The 19,861-nt window shown below is 42.7% G+C and overlaps 1 protein-coding gene across 10 annotated transcripts in view; it reads right to left on the bottom strand.

Moving 5' to 3' along the window:
- ULK2 (unc-51 like autophagy activating kinase 2) overlaps positions 1-19,861 on the bottom strand; it is a 57,011-nt gene that overhangs the window by 9,513 nt on the left and 27,637 nt on the right. For all 10 annotated transcript variants that reach the window (XM_061143604.1, XM_061143605.1, XM_061143608.1 and 7 more), the window contains 9 exons: positions 19,334-19,505; positions 12,006-12,066; positions 8,787-8,924; positions 7,794-7,939; positions 6,052-6,132; positions 4,231-4,517; positions 3,189-3,376; positions 2,686-2,786; positions 121-270 (listed from right to left, as the gene is read on the bottom strand). In XM_061143604.1, the coding sequence (XP_060999587.1) occupies positions 121-270; positions 2,686-2,786; positions 3,189-3,376; positions 4,231-4,517; positions 6,052-6,132; positions 7,794-7,939; positions 8,787-8,924; positions 12,006-12,066; positions 19,334-19,505 (1,324 nt within the window). The remainder of the gene's footprint in view (positions 1-120; positions 271-2,685; positions 2,787-3,188; positions 3,377-4,230; positions 4,518-6,051; positions 6,133-7,793; positions 7,940-8,786; positions 8,925-12,005; positions 12,067-19,333; positions 19,506-19,861) is intronic.

The following is a 19,861-nucleotide window of genomic DNA, read 5'->3' as shown; positions in this document are numbered from 1 at the left end:
CCCTTTCAGGTAAAGAAGATTGTTATCTCCACGTCACTGGAAATTATATCACACCATGAAGGCATTTTCAGAACTTGCACCCCAAACAAGAGCCCAAGGCAGAACTAAGTCAATCCTCACCTGAGGTGGTTCTTATCCGAAGGCCTGTGTGGGCACACGTGGTGGCTGCGGCCCTGTGTGGGGGAGACCCCACTGTGAACATCACAGCCCTGGGACTTGCTGCTGCTCCTATAGGAGGGGCCAGGGCAACACCACAGGCTCCTGCAGGGGCTGAAAGAAGTTCACCATGCGTGCTATATTCCAGAGGGCAGGGTTACAGAGAGACTTCACTGTTACATTAGATTTTTGGTTTTTTACAATAAGCACTTATTACTCTTAAAAACAGAGAATTCAATTTAGAGCTCCATGAAAAATATTTTACAGTAATCTCTTCACAGCTGTAAAATCTTCCTTTCACCAAAGCCTAGAAGTCAGGTTTCTGTGCACTTCTAAAATATGTAAACTGCAGTCACAGCTGAGAATAATTTGAAAATGTGGAAACTAAGAACTGGAAATAAAAATTTAAGAAAAAAATATGATTAAATAATGGGCAGAGGATCTGAGAAGTTACTTTACAAAAAAATATGATCAATAGGTACATGAAAAGATGTTCAACATCACTAATCATCAGCGAAATGCAAGTAAAAACCACAGTGAGACACCACCTCATACCTGTCAGGACGGTCATCCTCAAAAAACCACAAATAACAAATGTTGAGGATGTGGAGAAACTTAAGAGCTAAAGCTGTCTTATAGCTTATAGTTTCTTAGAAGAAAACGCAGAGTTAGGCATGAGATAGGAGTATCTAGGGAGACTTCAAGAAAAGGAAGACAAAAGCAAAGACACAAGAGAAAAGTTTACCCTGCTACCTACAGCTACAGCAAACCCTACACACAGCCTCACTCGTGGCAAAAAAAATTAAAAAAAGACCTCACACTATTTGACTTGATTCTTTATATCTAGTATATTATGTCTGGCTTTCAACAAAAAATTAAAAGGCAAGCTCATCAACAGATAGGATGTGGCAGAGAAGAGAAATGAGTAATGTGTCTGATGAGCTCATCAACGGACAGGACATGGTGGAGAAGAGAATCAGCTAGCCTGAAGGTACGTCAGTAGGAACTTCCAAAACTGGAAAGCAAAGAGAAAGAAGAACCAAAACAAAACCCCCAGAATGTCCAAGAACTGTGGGACAACCACAAAGGTATAATATACATGCAATGGGAATATCAGAAGGAGAAAGAAAGAAACGAAAGAAATACCTGACGTATCAATAGTAAAGACCCAAGTAATTTCCCAAACAAATGCAGAATCAAACCACAGGTCCAGGAAACCTCAAGAACACCAAGTGGTCAGAAGTAAAAAAAAAAAAATCTATACCTAGGCACTTCATATTCAAACAGCAGAGAATCAAAGAAAAATTCCTGAAAGAAGCAAACTGTGTGTGTGTTGGGCGGGGGCTGGTGGCGGCAGGGAGAGAACATCTCATCTATTACATCAGAGGAACAAGGTTGAGACTTACATCAGACTTCTCTTTAGAAACCATGCCAGATGAAAGTGGAGTGAAAAGTGAAGTCCTGTTGTACAGAAACCACAAACCATACTCAAGATATTTACTAGTCTAGACATTCCCTGCTTTGGAGTTTCATGGGAGAGCCAATAAAAGAATTATAGAGAAAACAAGAACAAAGGTTACAAAAGTGATTCTCAAATTTAAGTGTGCATAATAATCACACGGGGAGTTTGCTAGAGACACAGATTCCTAAAATCCATTTCCAGAAAGCTCAATTGAACAAGTCTGGTTTAGGGCATGCAACCAGCCCTTTGATTTCATTTTTTTGACAAGCAGTCCAAAGTAATCTTGGTGTGGGTCCATGGACATAAAGGTCTCTGGGACAACTGAAAGAGCCAGGGATCTCAGTGACCCATGGCTCTCTATAGGACAGGCCTGCTACATAAGAAATGCTGAAGAACACATATGTGTTTAAGGTAACTTTGGCCAGTGTTATCCTACTGATAAAAAACAATCTTGGTCAGAACTCCTTCTAACTCATCGGCTGCTTATCATCCAGACACTGCACAAGTCGCTGTCTTGGCAGGCTCCTAAGAAATCAGATGAGATGACAGAGGCTGGATGAAGAGATGTGGGTCAGCAGGTTCATCAACAGCCAAGAGGAGTAGACAGGCAGAATGTTACCTCCACATCCAAGCCAGAGACGCTCACGTCCTGACCCTCAGAACCTGTAAATACCTACATTACATGGCAAAGAGGAATTAAAGTTGCAGATGGAACTAGGGTTGCTAATCAGCTGGCCTTAAAGAGATTATCCAGTGGGTCCAATGCAATCACAAGGGGCCTTCAAATGGATAACAAGCAGGCAGAAGGTCTGAGTCTAGACTGGCCATGGCTGGCTTTCCAGATGGAAGGGGCCATGAGCCAAGGGGAGCAGGTGATCCCTAGAAGCTGGAAAGGCAAGGAATGCAGTCTCCCCAGAGATTCCAGAGTGAACACAGCCCTGCCCACACCCTAACTTCAGCCCAGTGAGACCTTGAGAACGGTAAACTAATATACTTGTGGTAATCTGTCACAGCAGCAAGAGGAAACTAACAAATTACATGCCTAAAGGAAACCAGATTTTTCTTACCTGTATCCATTGGTCGTTCTGTATTTAAACTGTCCGTGCTGCCCTGATGTCCACAAGGTGTTTTTACTTGTTGATCTGATAATTTCCCAGTACTGATGGACCTAAAAAGAAAAATAATAGTGTAAATGTATACTTTTAAAAAATCCGGACATATCAATAACAAGGGTGACTTAAACCAAGCCATAAAAGGATTAATGGGAAGTCAAAGAGCAAGGAGACAAAAATAGATACCAAACAATTCAAGGCAGAGATTAACGTCATAACCAGAAAAACAGAAAGTAGAAACAGACCCCCAGGAAACTTAGGATGAGTTCTGATTCACACAGGTGCAGGAAGCATCTTGGTTTTCTGAGATGCTACGTTTACAGAGTCACTAACTGTACACAATATCACTAACCACTGGCATAGAGCAGCTGCTGGTTTGGTCTGGTTGTTTTATGGTAGAAACAGAGGCTCTGCTACAGTCTTGAAGTTTGAGGCTGGAAGGAAATGGCCTTGTTTACCTGCCAAACGCTGCCTTGACCTGATGCTCGGACTTCTGCCTCTCCCCTCCTTGAACCAGGACACAGTGAGTGCATTTCCTTGGGTTGTTCCCATCTTTCGGCTGCCCCTCGGAAGGCCCATGGCGAGTGGCCAAGGCGAGAAGGTTGGAAGATGCTTGCGTTTTGGGAATTTTGAAAGGAGCCGTGGTCTAAAGAAAAACACATGAGCGAATTACTCCAACATATGGAGTAATTCCATTCAGAGTCACCAGGCTCGCGGTGCAGAGGCTGGAGCAGAGACTCCAGACTGTGGCGAGCCTGGATTCAAATCTGGCTCCTCTACATCCAGTCTCTGTGACCCTGACAGTTCATTTATGCTAAGCCTGCTTCCTTTCTCCATGGTAAACAGGATAACGAATGTAAAGCACGCAGCAAGTACAGGACTCACACTCGGCCTGGCACACAGCAGGTGCTGATTAACTGGAGTTGTTCTCCCCCGAATGCTTTCCACAAGTATCTGTTAGACTAGCTCATGACCTGGCTTTCTACTCCTAAGAACTCAGTTAAGCTACTGCTAAGCCGACTGAAGGGACCTTATATTGACACTAGCTCCCTGTACAAGCGCACGCCCTAGACAGCAGCCCAGAGAGTCAAGAGTGAGTAAGTTCCAGATCAGACTTCCCTGACAGGCCTGGTGACCTTCCTGTCTCCTGGGGCCCTCCCACTATGCACCCCTCAAGACAAGATTCTCATAGAACTTACCAGAACCCTGCTCTTTGGCTTGGAATGACCCATCCAGCCTTAGGCCAGAACCCCACAGCACTCTACCCGCAGACCTAATAGAGGCATGTGCCCAGGTCCTGTCTTTGTCTGCGCTCTGACTCAACTTCCCTATGTGGCTCCTGGGTGCTTCTCCCAGGATCTGGGAGTAATCAACTTCTCTATTTCAATTTCTCTTGTGGTCTGCTACTGGATCCAACTGACCATCCAGAACACAGTGCCCAGTTAAGAAATGTTCATTTAGCCAAGTCATAACACCCACATGAGGGCTGAGTACACACACCTTAGTAGGAGAGCCAATGATGGTTGGTAACGGAGTTCTGAAAAGCCAGTCCGAGCTCCGCGGGGAGGACCCGCTGTGCTTGGTGGGGGAGGTCCCGAGGCTGCCAGGCCGGCTGGGCTGGGGGGAGCAGCTGTAGCCTGCCCCGGCCTGGGATGGGCACACGGGGTCAGAGTGCTGTTTTCTGAGCTTCTGCTTGTTCTGGTAGATGTCGGTGAGGGTGGGAGCGCTCTGCAGTCGAGCGCCCAACAGGACAGGCTGTGGTGACTGGGCCTGCGGCACGGGAGAACCTGCCAAGGAGACAGAAGCAACGTTAACCTGAAGAGAACAAGCACAGAGCAGAAATGGGGAGTCAAGAAGACACCTCTCAAATGAGAATTCTAATGAATGTCTTGTTTTCCATGAGATATTCTAAAAATTGTTTACCTGGCAAGACACAATTTTTTGGCTCCTTTACAAAACAGTGACAAGGGCATTGCTGTTGGTGTCCCAGGAGACAGAAGTTAATGACTGCGGGTCTATCAGCTGTTTTTATCAACAGCAAGCACATAACTCAATTAATGCAATGTCTAATTACCAACGAAGAAAATTAAAGAGTAAATGGCTAAAGCTAATGAAGACAACACAAATCTACACTGAACAAGATGGTTTCTACTCTTCATGTGAAGACACACATGTGTATTATCAATGAAATTATTCTCTCTTCTCATGTAACAACTAAAAGAAACTCAAGCTAACCTAGAAAAAAACTCCTTATTCAAGAAAAGAATGTTGGCAAGAAAATTAGAAAGATAATATACTTTTCCTGGATTGTTTTTTTGTCTAAAAATAACAAGCATATGGATATTTGTCAGTTTCATGAAATTCATTTGAAACCTAAAATATCCATCTTCTCTACAAAGAGAATACCAATCATTGACAGACTTCCTGACTCTCAGGGGGACACTGGGAGACAAGGTCTCGAAGAATGGTTGGCTATGATCTGGGAACTCTCCTCCAAACCCTGCTGCTACTGACCTAACTTCCATAAGCCTAGAGCTCCAGTTACAAATTCCTTGGAGCTTCTTGCAAGCCAAACCACCACCAACAACATTAAAGACATAAACCTTCTTGGTGGCTGATAACCATTATCTTCCCCAAAACAGACACCAGTAAATATAAGATCCTGCTGCTGACCACTCTTAGCTTAATCTCATCCTAAATCTAGTATTTTAGTTTTTAGACCCACATTCTGCCATACATGTGTGTATACATATACACATGTACCAATAAATAGTGACAAAATGTTATGATCTGGAGAAAGTTATTTGAGCTTTATTATTAAGGGAACACAAAATCTGCAACACTAAACCAAGAAAAGAGTTCTAAGTAATGGAGCATTCCTTTAACTGCCTAGTTCCTCAAATGCACATGTAAGATTTGACTTATCAGAGTGTGATTTACACATATCTTTTCAGACATATATATTTTACATAATAAAGCAAATAAAGATCCACATTTCTTTTTTATATGATGCTGGTAGCTCTTATTAAAACCAATATTAATCAAAGTAATGAGATTTCATTTTCTAGATTGATTTTCATTGTCTGTATGACAACCAGAATTTAGCCAAGTCATTAATTCCTAAGACTTGGTTTCATGAAAGAATCATATACCCAGGAGACAATCAATCAGCAATGATGCACTAGAAGACATTAGACCAAGACAGGAGAGCAAAGAAAATATCTCATATAAATTCTATTGGTTTGCTAAGACTGGAAAAATCTAACTTGAATTCACTCACAACGAGACTTAAACTATGAACACTGTGCAGACATCGCCTACCTGATGAGTTCCTACTCCTGGATTCGTGGCCCTGAAGATGCCCACAGCAGCACTGACGGAACTGCTCAGGAATGGTGCCCACTGAGAGAATGGGAAAGGATGGAGAAATGGCTCAGAACTAGTAAAGGATGGAACTGGCAACAGGTGCACAGCCTGTATATTACGGCTGACAGAATTTAATTAGCAAAGATGTAGTTCAGCTTGTGCATGCTAAGTGGCCCGCATGCTGGGTGCTGGGCTCACTGAGAGTAGAGCCCTACTGGCCCTGCCTGGAGAACAGAGTCCCGGGACAGAGCCGGGCACACCCTCGATGCCACAGGGCATGCCTTCATGACAAAGAATGTGAAGAGCTGGTCCCGAGGGTCCAGCCCATGGAGCTGCCGGGTCCCAGCAGCTGGCCCTCTACCCACCATGTTCCTGCCAAGGTCGCTCCCATGCTGCGCCAGCTGTGACTGCACGGGTCAGAGATCTGGATGGCATGGTGCCTGGGGATGCTCCTTCAGCCTGGGTGACATCTTCTCAGGACTCACTACCATCAGAACTCATGCCCACTCCTCCTCCCTCCCCCACCCTTGGGGGTCAGGCTGATAGGTGGTCTGAAGGGCACCCACCGCTCCTGCTTCCTCCCTGATCTCCAGCAGGGTCTTCCCATGCACTCTCTGGAATGTTCTCTGCATCTACCTCTGGGAAGCCAAACTAACGAGAGGGACAGCCGGGGAAGACTTCAGGGAGCTTCGGCAGATGAGAGACACGTGTCCACCAAAAAGAAGAGGCACTGACTGAGTGTGGCTGGGCCTTGCCCCTGGAACTGGGAGAGCCTAAGGGTTACAGAGGGGATGAGGAAGGGCCATGGTTTTATTTGAAGAATATTTTTCAGCTAAAAATACTTTCAAAACCATTGCAACAGGGCAAGTGGTGATGTAACATTTTGACAAAATGTCACTAGGGTTCTGTTCTGTGACTGGGGCCCCTGGGCACTGCCACAGTCTCTTGCTCTCCCTCCTGCTGAGGCGTCTCCTCATGCCCTCTCGGTTTCCTCCAGCAGCTGTGACAGGGGATGCCAGCCCTCGTCTTGGAAGTATCTGTGTCTGTATATGCTGGCCCTCCCTGTCCTGCTCCCCCCACATTTCTGCTGGGTGGCTGTCTCTCTCAGACTCTGCAATCTCAGTTGCTCTGGCCTCTCCGATGTGTGTTCTCAAGTTGGAGCCTTTTCTCTGTCTCTGTTTTCCTGAAAATGTGGTTTGGGGTCTTTCTGTTGGGTTGGGATTTGCTGTTCTATGGCCTCCCAGGGTGCCCTGGGAGTGGTTTCTGAGCTCGCCCTGGTGCTGTACGTGGTGACCAGGAGAGGCAGGAGGAGCTACTGCCCCTGCCCCCTGCAGCAGGAGGGCCTCTGGTGGACACAGCCTGGCACAGTTACGTACACCACTGCCTTGTAACTCTCTTAAATCCTAGTGCCAAAGCAGGGCAGGCATTATATATGCTTTAACCTAGGGTATCTGATTTTGTGTTTAGAGATGCTTTTTATCCATAAGACCCATGGATACTATCATATTTCCAACAGTGCTCCAAATGGATTTACAGACCCTCAAGAAGGAGTTGGAGCAGTGGAGGGTTGGAGGGAGGGACATGGCTCCCTATCAGCTGGGACTCAAGGCCACCAAGAGCTGGGCTCCTAAGGGATTGTCGTGTCACAGGTGTCATCATGAAAAAGGAGGGAAACGTCTGCCACGTATTCTTCTTACCCAGAGGGGAAGGTGAGTAAGGCCTGGAAGAGCCAGTGGAGAGTCTTCGTCCTATGGCCGGAACCGCATCTGCCGGTGCTGGGGAGCAAGATCCCGGACGGAGGAAGCCCAGAGGGCTGGTGTTAGACCTTCGTACCGCTGCAGATCTGGGGAGAAATACAATTACTCCCTTGCTGGCAGCTTCCAGGATTTTATTTCCGTCTTTTTTCCTAAAGCTTCCAAACAGTATGCCGTGCAGTAGATTTTTTAAAGTATGGAGCAAGTTGCATGGAACAGACATCAAGTGTGTGAAATTACAGAGTGAGGTCTCCCTCCCACCTTGGGTCCCTCCACTTAATTTCCAACACTTCCTCAGTCCTACTCAAAAGGTTACTGCTACGTTCATTTCTAATGTATCCTTCCAGAGTTCCTTAATTCAAATATGAATGTATCATGCATGTGGGCATGCATGCTAAGTCATTTCAGTCACTTTTGCAACCCCATGGACTGTAGCCCGTCAGACTCCTCTGTCCATGTGATTTTCCAGGCAAGAATACTGGAGTGGGTTGCCATGCCCTTCTCCAGGGGATCTTTCCGACCCAGGGATCAAACCCGCATCTCTTGAGTCTCCTGCATTGGCTGCTGCTGCTGCTAAGTCACTTCAGTCGTGTCCGACTCTGTGCAACCCCATAGACATCAGCCCATCAGGCTCTTCCGTCCCTGGGATTCTCCAGGCAAGAATACTGGAGTGGGTTGCCATTTCCTTCTCCCCCTGCATTGGCAGGTGGGTTCTTTACCACCAGCACCGTATCACACTATATGAATTACCCAGCCAAGCTTAAACATCATTTAAATGGATCCACTACAAAAACATTCATCATTATTCAATTTCGTACACCTGCAGCACACACCCATGTGAGAGAGTAGTCAGCTATGGAAAGTGACGAACCTTCAATAACAAAGGACTTTAAAAGACAGGTGGAGGAACTGGGAAAGGGGCGAGTGCCCACCTACCGTGGAGAGCCATGTAGATTTGTGCTGGAGCCAGCAGTGGAGGTGAGGTTCTGTTCTATGCGCTGGTAGTTCCTCACCTGCGTGGGGACGGGAATGGGGGCAGCTGCGCTGTGTGGGGACACGGAGGGCTGGCATTGCCTGCAGACACGAGTCATGAAAAAGGAAAGAAATCCAGTGAAACCACTCTCCTTCCACTCGACCCACTGGTGACATTGAGAAAACTCTAGAAGAAGCCAAGTGATCACATCTGAATGCGAATAAGAAATGATCTTAAATATATATATATATATAGCCGAAAACATCACACCTGTCATTTCAAGAAGTCTCCTGGCTTGCACACACACACTGAGGAGGAAGATGTGCAGCCAGAAGGGGACACACACCCCTTTACAGCAACAGGAAGGGCCCACAGCTGGCACAGCGCCACTTCAGCTGCTTACCTTCTGCGGCTCATTCTCATGTGATCAAGAGGAAAAATGCTTCTAGGAAACTATGCTGGGTAAAAGAACAGGAAATTCAAGAGCAGAGATGCCTGGAATGTTTACAAAAGTTATGAGTGCAGTAAGCATTCTCAGGAATTGGGACTTTGATGAAGACTAAAAACACACTGTGTGACTCCCAGCACACAATTCATGTGAGATCCACACTGTGCAGCACAGCTGGTTTCTTTCCTTGATTTTCACAAATTCAGAAACGGCATGTCCTTAGATGACCTTCAATGCAATCTACAACATCAGGGGTGGCCCTAGGCCTTAAGAAAGAATGAGTGATTTCATTCTTTTGCCTTTCCTTAATTCTGAAAAAGCCACAAAATCTCCCACTTTTGCCTAGTTACAATATTAGAGAGATAAAGAGATGATATATTTAGTTATTTAAATAAAAAAATCAATGAAACTGATAAACCCTTGGTGATATTAACTAAGGATAAAAGAGAAAAGACTCAAAATCGTAAATTAAAGAAAGGTCATAACTAATGCCACCTAGAATATACAGATAAATCCTACAAATACACAACCTACCAAGACAGGATCACGAAGAAAGAAAACCTGAATAGGTCTATTACTAGTAACGAGACTGAACCATTAACTGAAAACCTCCCAAAAGAGAAAAATCTAGGACCATATGGCTTCATTGGTGGATTCTAGCAGTTAAAGACTTAACCAAACAACACTCAAACTCCTCCAAAAATTGAAGAGGGGGGAACACTTCCAAACTCATCCCATGAGTTCAGCATTACCCTAGTACAAAAGCCAGACACAGATACTATAGGAAAAGAAAACTACAGAATATCCCTGATGAAATTTGAAGTGAAAATCCTCAACAAAATACTAGCAAACTAAATTCAAGATTATGTCAAAAGGATCAAACACTATGATCAAACAGGATTTACAGTATACCATAATTAACAGAACAAAGGACAAAAACCACACAATCATCATAAATGATGCAGCATTTGTCAACATCCAACACCCTTTCATGATAAAAACCACTAAATAAAACAGGAATAAAAGGAAATTATCTCAACAATAATAAAGGTATATATGAAAAGCCCACAACTGACAACATATTTAATGGTGAAAGACAGAAAGCCTTTCCTCTATGATCAGGGATGAGTTAAGAATGGCCTCTCTCAACAATTCTATTCACTATAGAATTCCTAGCCAGAGCAATTGGGCAAGAAAAAGAAATAAAAGACATTCAAACTGGAAAGGAAGAAATAAAATTATCTCTTCACAGACAGCATGATCGTAAATGTAGAAAACTAAAGATTTCACATACAAGGAAAAAAAAAAGACATCAGAACTAGTAAACTCAGCAAAGTTGCAGGATATAAAATCAACAAACAGAAAAATCAGTTGTATTTTCCATATATTAACAACGAATAATCCAAAAAGGAAATTAAGACAACAATCTCACTGATACTAGTATCAAAAAGAATAGAATTTGAGAAATAAGTCTAACCAAGGAGATGAAAGACTTGCATGATAAAAACTACAAAACATTGTTAAATGTAATTAAAGAAGACACCTCATATTCATAGATTGGAAAACTTAATATTGAGATGTCAACAGTAATACCCAAAGTGTTTTATACAGATTAGTGCTGTCCCTATCAAAATCCCAATGGCTATTTTTATATAAATAGAAAAAAAAATCTATCCTAAAATTCATATGGACTCTGCATGGACCCTGAATAGTCAGAATAATCATGGAAAATAATAAAATTGGAGGTCTCAGTCTTTTTATTTATATTTTAGGCTGTGCCACATGGGCTTGACGGAGAAGGCAATGGCAACCCACTCTGGTACTCCTGCGTGGAAAATCCCATGGACAGAGGAGCCTGGTAGGCTGCAGTCCACGGGGTCACTAAGAGTCAGACATGACTGAGCGACTTCACTTTCACTTTTCACTTTCATGCACTGGAGAAGGAAATGGCAGCCCACTCCAGTGTTCTTGCCTGGAGAATCCCAGGGACAGGGGAGCCTGGTGAGCTGCTATCTATGGGGTTGCACAGAGTTGGACATGACTGAAGCAACTTAGCAGCAGCAGCATGGGCTTGAGGGATCTTAGTTCCCAAATCAGGGATTGAACCCAAGTCCATGGCACTGAAAGTGCCAAGTCCTAAGCACTAAACCACCAGGGAATTCCGAGAGATCACATACGTCTTGATTTCAAAACATACTACAAAGCTACAGTAGTCAAAACAGTGTGGCACTGGCATAAAGACAGACCTATAGACCAACAGAGAACTCAGAAACAAACTCTTGCATTTATGAATAAGTGATCTTTGACAAGGGTGCCAACATCACTCAATGGAGAAAGGAGAGCCTCTTCAGCAAATAGTGCTGGGAAAACTAGATATCCACCAGCCAAAATTGAAACTGGACCCATCTCTTATGTCACATACAAAAACCACCTAAAAACAGATTAAAGATCTAAATACAACAACATAATGTACAACCATACATCCATGTGGAGACCATATATGGAGACCTATTGTACAACACTGTGAATATACTTAATGCTGTTTATGAACTCAAACTGAAAAATAGTTAAGACAGCAATTTTTCATTTTTTTTTTTACAATTTTAAAAAATGTTTAAAGAAAGAAACCGTTGTGAAACAAAATAAATTTTAGAATCAAGAATAGAGTTCTGTAACTTCACTCAAACACACAAAAAATATGAAAAAATGTTTCGTGAAATACATGCAGACATACCCTCCACACACCAAGAACTCATTAGAAGCACGTCTGCCAGCAGTTCCGATTGGCATATCATCTGAAGAAAAAAAGAGAAAAATACAACCAGTTTTGCTAAACCACCTGCTTAAAAGTGTTTATTGTTCCAACTTGACTATTAGGAAACAATTTGATCACAATACCAATTTACCATTTGCTTATGTTGTGATTTTGCAACAATAAGCTAGTAGGGAACACTGCACCCAGTTGAACTCACAGGCTGCCAACATCAGGTTTTTTCAAGGTAAACTGTCATGCTTATTGCAACGAGTATGTATTTCTCCACCATTTAATATGTGCAAAATCTGTGCTACTGTTTTTACCATGTTCCGTTTCACATGTCACTGACAAAGGTTTTGGGTGTTGTTCTCCTAACCTCAATTTGCCATAAACACTGTGGGCTTTACTGAACTACTCTGCAGAGTGTGGTGACTTAAGAACATGTGTGTCACCTTCTAGTACAGCTGCCTGCACCCCGAGTCTAGTTCACTCTAACGCTGGAGCATCCCCACTCCTGCATGACACTCTCCTGGGTCTTGCATGGGTGGCTGAACAAGATGTCATGAAGCTGGGCCTCTCGGACACAGATGCCACAGGGAGTCTTCATGCTCAGACATCACCCATCTACGGGAACAGAGTGCAGCTCAGAACACAGGGTCTCTCATCCCTTACCACTTCTACACCCATCAGATCACACTGCCCTGTGTGACCTTTACATGGCTGCAAAGGTATAATTCATATGTGCTGATATGAAATAGTACTGTTGACTAATAATATAAATTTTTAAAAATAAACTATGGTAACTTCAAATACTCAAAAAGGAAAAAAATACTCACAAACCTCCCTTTGAATGGCCCTACATGCAACTGAGGAATATCAATACATTTATTTTTGTCCCTGCTGTCATGAAGCTTACACTCTAGTAGTGAAAAAAGGTTAACAGTAGCAGGAAGTGATAAGATGTATAAAAGGAAAATAAGTCAGGGTAAGGGGATAGAGAGGGCCACAAAGAAGTCAGTTTTAAAGACAACAGTTGCCCAAGGGTAATGGGAGAAAACAGGGCAGAGGGGACAGGGTTGGAAGCTGGAGTTTACCTCTCCATTTTGCAGCTTTGAGTTTGGAATCATATATCACTGTGAAACAAAACTAAGAAGAAAAGAACAACCCCTAGAAATCAAAAATAAAATGAAGTGATGGAACCTAATCATGTATCAGCTTGGTAACATAACTACCAGAGGGGAATGCTTTCAAGTGACTTTAAACTCGGAAATTTAATTGAACATTCCTAATGGCTAACCAAAGAGCTTCTTGATGAAAGTGAAAGAGGAGAGTGAAAAAGTCGGCTTAAAGCTCAACATTCAGAAAACTAAGATCATGGCATCCAGTCCCATCACTTCATGGCAGATAGATGGGGAAACAGTGGAAACAGTGGCTGAGTTTATTTTTCTGGGCTCCAAAATCACTGCAGATGGTGATTGCAGCAACGAAATTAAAAGACGCTTACTCCTTGGAAGCAAAGTTATGACCAACCTAGACAGCATATTAAAAAGCAGACATTACTCTGCCAACAAAGGTCCATCTAGTCAAGGCTATGGTTTTTCCAGTGGTCATGTATGGATGTGAGAGTTGGACTATAAAGAAAGCTGAGTGCTGAAGAACTGATGCTTTTGAACTGTGGTGTTGGGGAAGACTCTTGAAAGTCCCTTGGACTGCAAGGAGATCCAACCAGCCCATCCTAAAGGAGATCAGTACTGGGTGTTCATTGGAAGGACTGATGTTGAAGCCAATACTTTGGCCACCTGATGCAAAGAGCTGACTCATTAGAAAAGCCCCTGATGCTGGGAAAGACTGAGGGCAGGAGGAGAAGGGGACAACAGAGGATGAGATGGTTGGATGACTTCATCGACTTGATGGACATCGGTTTGGGTGGACTTCGGGAGTTGGTGATGGACAGGGAGGCCTGGCGTGCTGCGGTTCATGGGGTCGCAAAGAGTCGGCCACGATTGAGCGACTGAACTAACTAATGGCTGAGTCTTTGTTGGGGGATTTGAGCAGCCCCTCAAAAAGGAAGCTGTCTGAGACAATGACTCAGACTGATGACCCAGTGTAGACTCACTGTCCATAAGATCCGCCACACACGAAGCTTTCAAATAACATCTTAACTGCTAATTCTAAATTATGAGCACATGACCATCACCAAACATTCAAAGAAAGAATCTAAATGAAAAACTAGACTCTAAAACAAACTGGAGGAAAAAAAGAACTAAACATTTTACAGGGAAAAGTTTTAAAATGTATATAATTAAGTGTGTTCAGAGAGAAAACAGTGCATCTTGAAACAAAAATAACAATACTGAGAGGGAGATAAAAAGAACTTCTAAAAATTGAAAAGATGAGAGCATAATAAGTGAAAAACCCAATAGAAGATTAATGAAATAAAATTAACATTTTATGGCAAGGCAAGAGAAATTTAAACAAAAGTTCTCTCTGCTCATTTGGGTCTCCTCCCTTCCTTTTAGTGGATATTTTGCACCTGCATTAACCAGACCTCCTTAGGAAATAACCTTCCCTCTTAATCTTGTAAGGGGTCATCACAACAACCCACCACTGGCTTTTTACATGCAGACCTGGATTGGGTAGCTAACAACATGTCATTTGATGTACAGCCCCTATATAATTGTGCTTTGACCGGTAACAACTAGAACAGTCCTTATTAACTTTTCATCAAGAGAACATTTAGGAAACTTTCCTAAAAGTAGAGCAATACAACAAAAAGATGAAAAATCCGACAAAGAAGGTTAAGAAAATCAGGGGTATGCTCAGGTATGTGTTACATTAGTAGTGTTAAGTTGTACAGATGTTTTAAATGTTTCCTTCAGAGACCTCCAGTTCCTGATTTCACATGTAAGGAGCTTGGAAGTCACCCTTCCATATTGATAAGTGAAAACTCTTTTTGGCTCCAGAGGAGACAGGAGGACCCTGGGCGAAGAGATGTCCCCAAGACTGCAGAAACAGGCACACACACAGAGGACTGGCTTCCCTGGGAAGGGACTCATCAACCGAAACAACTATGGAAACCAGAGCCAGGGCAGGAACACCTGAGTGAGAACTGACAACTTGCTGGAGCCTTGGGGCAGACAGCTCTGAAAGCTGAAAACTCCAGCGAGACACAGTCATAGGAGCAGCACAGGGCTGTCAGACTGACCTCTGGGAGCCCAGGCAGACTGCCACAGTAAATGCGGAGAAAGATACTTTCCTGCCTGGAGCGGGGGAGGGGGCTTCTGTGGAACAAGGCCAGTCCTCAAGGGACATGTACTAACCCGAGTTCACCGGCTGGGGCTGAACTCAGAGCCTCAGTGACCTGGAGATGGGGAACCCCCAACTCCAGGCCCCTCCAGCCACCCTGTCCCACTTCAGACAAGAGAAGAAATGTGAAATAGCTCTGAAGTTCACAAACCAAAGGCTCAGTCTCCATGAAAGTGTGTGAAAGTCGCTCAGCCATGTCCGACTCTATGCTCCATGAAAGGCAGAGCCTTAACCACAGGGCTGCCTCCTCCTCACCACATCATTAACGACCACAGCTCTAACGGCCTGTGGGCAGCACTTACCTACCCCACCCCAGCCCTCGATATGTCAGATGCAGCTATCTAGACACAAGTACAAGCCACATCAAAGGCAAAAAAACACCCTGAAGAGGCAGAGCATCAGAACCAGGCACAGTGGGGATGCTGGGATCCCCAGATCCAGAATTTAAAATGATGATGATTATCATGTGTGTGTGCTCTCAGTCGTGTCCGACTCTTTGTGACCATAGGAACTGTGGCCCACCAGATTCCTCTGTCCATGGCATTTCCCTCGCAAGAAGACTGGAGTGGGCTGCCATTTCCTTCTCCGAATGGATTAATATACTAAGGGCTCTAATGGAAAAAGCAGACAGCACACAAGAACACATGGGGAATAAAAGCAGAGATGGAAATCCTAAGAAAGAACCAAGAAGAAATGCTAGAGATAAAAAACACTGTAACAGGAATGAAGAACGTCTCTGGGAGGCTTATTAGTAGACTAGGCATGTTTGAGGAAAGGATCTCTGAGCCAGAGGATTATTTCAACAAAATCCTTGAAAACCAAAAAATAAAGACAAAAAAAAAAAAAAAAAAGAACAGAATATCCAAGGTCTGTGGGACAACTGCAAAAGGTGTAACATGTGCAAAATGGTGATTCCAGTAGGAGAAGAGAGAGAGGAACAGAAGGAACTATCTGAAACAATGAGAATTTCCCCAGATTAATGTCACTCATCAAGCCCCAGATCTAGGAAGCTCAGAGAACACTCAGCAGGGTAAATGCCCCAAACAACTACACACTGGCATGTTATTTTAAAATTCTAGAAAATCAAAAATAAAAAATTCTGAAAGAAGCCAGAGGAGAGAAACACCTACAGAGGAATAAAAACAGAATTACAGACTTCTCTGAAACCTCAAAAACCAAAAGAGAATGGAACCAAATACTTAAGGTGTTGAGAGAAATAAACCACCAACTTAGGATTTCATACCCTGCAAAATTATTCTCCAAAATGAAGGAGAAATATAGACTCTCAGACAAGCAAAAATTGAGGGGACTTGTTGCCAGTAGATCTGCCTTGCAAGAAGTTCTTTAGAAGAAAAATAATATAGATCAGAAAACTGAACCTACACAAAGTAAGGAAGAGCACTGAAGAAGGAATAGGTGAAAGTAAAACGAAAACTTTTATTTTGATTATTCTTAACTGATCTAATAGGTAACAGTTTGTTCAACAGCAACGATGTACTCAGTTATGTGTGCTTCCCTCCATGCCCTATGTGTATACATATATATATATATGCTTGTGTATGCTTATATATAAGTGAAATTAATGACAACAAAGATACAGGGAGGAAGGAATTAGGGTTATTTTGTTATTATAAGATACCCACAATATTCATAAATGGTATGGTGTATTTCAAAATGGACATGGATTAGTTACACATGCATACTGCAAATCTAAGACAAATCAACCACTCAAAAAAATAAAAAAGAAGTATAACTGATATGCTAAGAAAGGAAAGAAAATAGAACCTTAATAAATGGTCAATTAAAACCACAAAAGGTAGAAAAAGAGTAGAAGACAAACAGGAAGGCAGATCAAGGACAACAATAGAAAACATGAATGTGGTAGGCACTAATCCATGTGTATCATCAATAATCACTTTTAACATCAATGGTTGCACAGGTAAAAGAGATTTCAAAGAAGACATGCGGGTGGCCAACAGGTACATGAAAAGGTGCTCAACGTGGCTAATTATCAGAGAAATGCAAATCAAAACCACAGTGAGGTAATCACCTCACGCCAGTCTGAAGGCTCCTATCACCAAGACTACACATCATAAATGCTGGAGAGGGTGTGGGAGAAAGGAACCCTACTACACTCTACACTGTAAAGATTCTGTCACTGAACAAGTCTTAGAGAATCAACACAATTCCAATCAAAATCCCCAAATGGCTTTTCTGTAGCATTTTCAAGTCAAAATTAAACTACATGGGGGGAAAGGGGCCAAGAATAGCCTGGATGATTCCACAGAATTCTTGGGTGCCCCCTCACCTTCACCTCTGACCCCATATTACACACACACAATGAAACAAATCCTTTATATAAGCCTGATGGGGCATGTCTGGGATTGCATATAAATGAGGAAAAGACAGAACATTCAATAAATAATCCTGGGGTAACTGATAGAACTCTTATCTATACAAATGAGTTTCAGGTAAAGTTAAATATGGAAAAAATAATGAAAATCTCTAGAAGGCACCATGGTACTACTGGGGCGGCATGACAGGACACTGCTGCTAGTGGCTACAGGCTACAACTTGCTTGTACCAACATTTTGCAGAGCTGAAGCTGTACATATCTACAGCCACCTGGAGGAAATCTGGCACAAGGACATCTGTTACCACACATTCTGAACAGTAAAAAGATGGAAATGATCCAAGTCACAATCAGTAGGGAGATGGATAAACTATGGTTCAGTTGTACTATTTTTAATATAAAATTCATAAGTTAAAATGAACTAGATACACACCTAGCTATATATCTAGATACACAGCAAAAATAGGAATAAAAAAGCAAACTACAGAAACAAATATTCTATGTAACATTTACTTAAAACTGTAACATCACAAAAATACTGTTTTTTTTTAGATACAGGCATATTAGAATTGTAATATAAATCAAGAAGAAGAATATATCTCTGGCAAGATTAGAATGAGGCCAGGTGCTCTGTCTGTACCTACAGCATTGTATACCTTTAAAAAGACATCTAAAACATCCATGGCAAAATGGTGACATAAATAAAATTAGCAGGTGGACCATTTGAGTATCTGCTGTATTATTTAGCTTGAAATATTTCACAATTTAAAACTTTTAATTACTTTTTCAGTAAGGTAAAACCACCACACAGGATGATTTCTAAAGGCAACTCCCAGCTCTCGGTGCTCTGGTCAGAACCTGCCACCTGCTATTACATGCTATGCATGATTCCCCTGCCCCAGCCAAGCAGCCCTAAAGTGTGTCTGGTCTGAGGTCGCAGCCTTCATGACAGCTAGCAAGGGGCTAATGTAAGCAGCTATTAAATATGAATTTGACAAACATCCTGAGACCTCTTGACACAGACTTCTCCAGCTTCCTACATCTGCAGTCAACCTGATACCATTAAATCATTAAAGTCTTTAAGTTTCCAGCTCTTCTGATCCTACTCCTCTGCAGCCAAACCGTAGTTCCTTCTTTTTTATAGTTCTAACTTCTCTTCTCGTAGGTCTCCCAGTGCCCTGCACTACTCCACAGAATCCTGCCTTGGATTCAGGCAGCCTGGATTCTGCTTCCTTTATTAAACATCCTTCCTGTGTGTTTATGAAGCTCATTCCTGAACTCTGGCCAGCATCTCCTGAAGCACAGCCAGACTGTTTGTAAGACCTTTGACTCCCAGATTTTTTCCAAAAGAGGTCTTCCTTTAGATCCTTTCCTTAAATTTAATCTCTCTCATTCTGCTGGCTTCTCCACTCCTTTCTGTTTGGATAACAAACAGAATTTGAGGTCATTTCCTGCAAGTTTCCATCTATCTTCAGAATCCAAGGTTACTGTCACAGGAATGTAGGCATATAGTTCTGGGAATTTCATCAACTAAATAAAATGTCCATTTGGAAAGGTGTCCTACACACAAGAGCGTGACATAAAGGTTAAAAAATACTAGTCTAGTAAATTCAGAAATACAATGTGTACAAGCAGAAAAGATTCTCACATGAGTGGTCTGACGAGATGTTGTGTGGAACCAAAACAAAGTCATCCGTGTCACAAGAAGAGTTCTTGCTACTAGTACTGGCAGAATCTTTGGACACCTGGAGATAGTTGGGAGGACCCAATGGTGGGGAGGATAAGTTTTCTTCCTGAATATGCTGCATATCTGGAAGGGACTAAAATTAATAACATAAAATTAAAAGTGGCCTCAATAAAATGCAAGTCAGAACAGCCATTAGACTAAGGAATATTTTTTTCATGAAAGTGGCACAGAGTTCAATTTCATTGAAGATTTTAAAAATCTCTTTGGAAAACCTTTCCCTTAGAGATGCACAGTTTAAGGTGTGTTTGCATAACACCGTCTAAAATGTTTCCCAAAAGTGATACTTAAAACACATCACACCTCTTATCACGTGCACAGGTCTGCCTCCCCTGAAAGGTCCGCTGTGAATCTGTATCATGTCCCATCCCCGCTTCAGCTCATAGCCTAGCAAAGCAGATACTCAATATCTGCTTACCTAATGACTAAAAC

Source organism: Dama dama, chromosome 5 (assembly GCF_033118175.1).
Source record: "Dama dama isolate Ldn47 chromosome 5, ASM3311817v1, whole genome shotgun sequence".
NCBI classification, from domain to species: domain Eukaryota; kingdom Metazoa; phylum Chordata; class Mammalia; order Artiodactyla; family Cervidae; genus Dama; species Dama dama.
The sequence above is the reverse complement of the archived record's forward strand: the minus strand, read 5'-3'. Positions and strand labels throughout refer to the sequence as shown.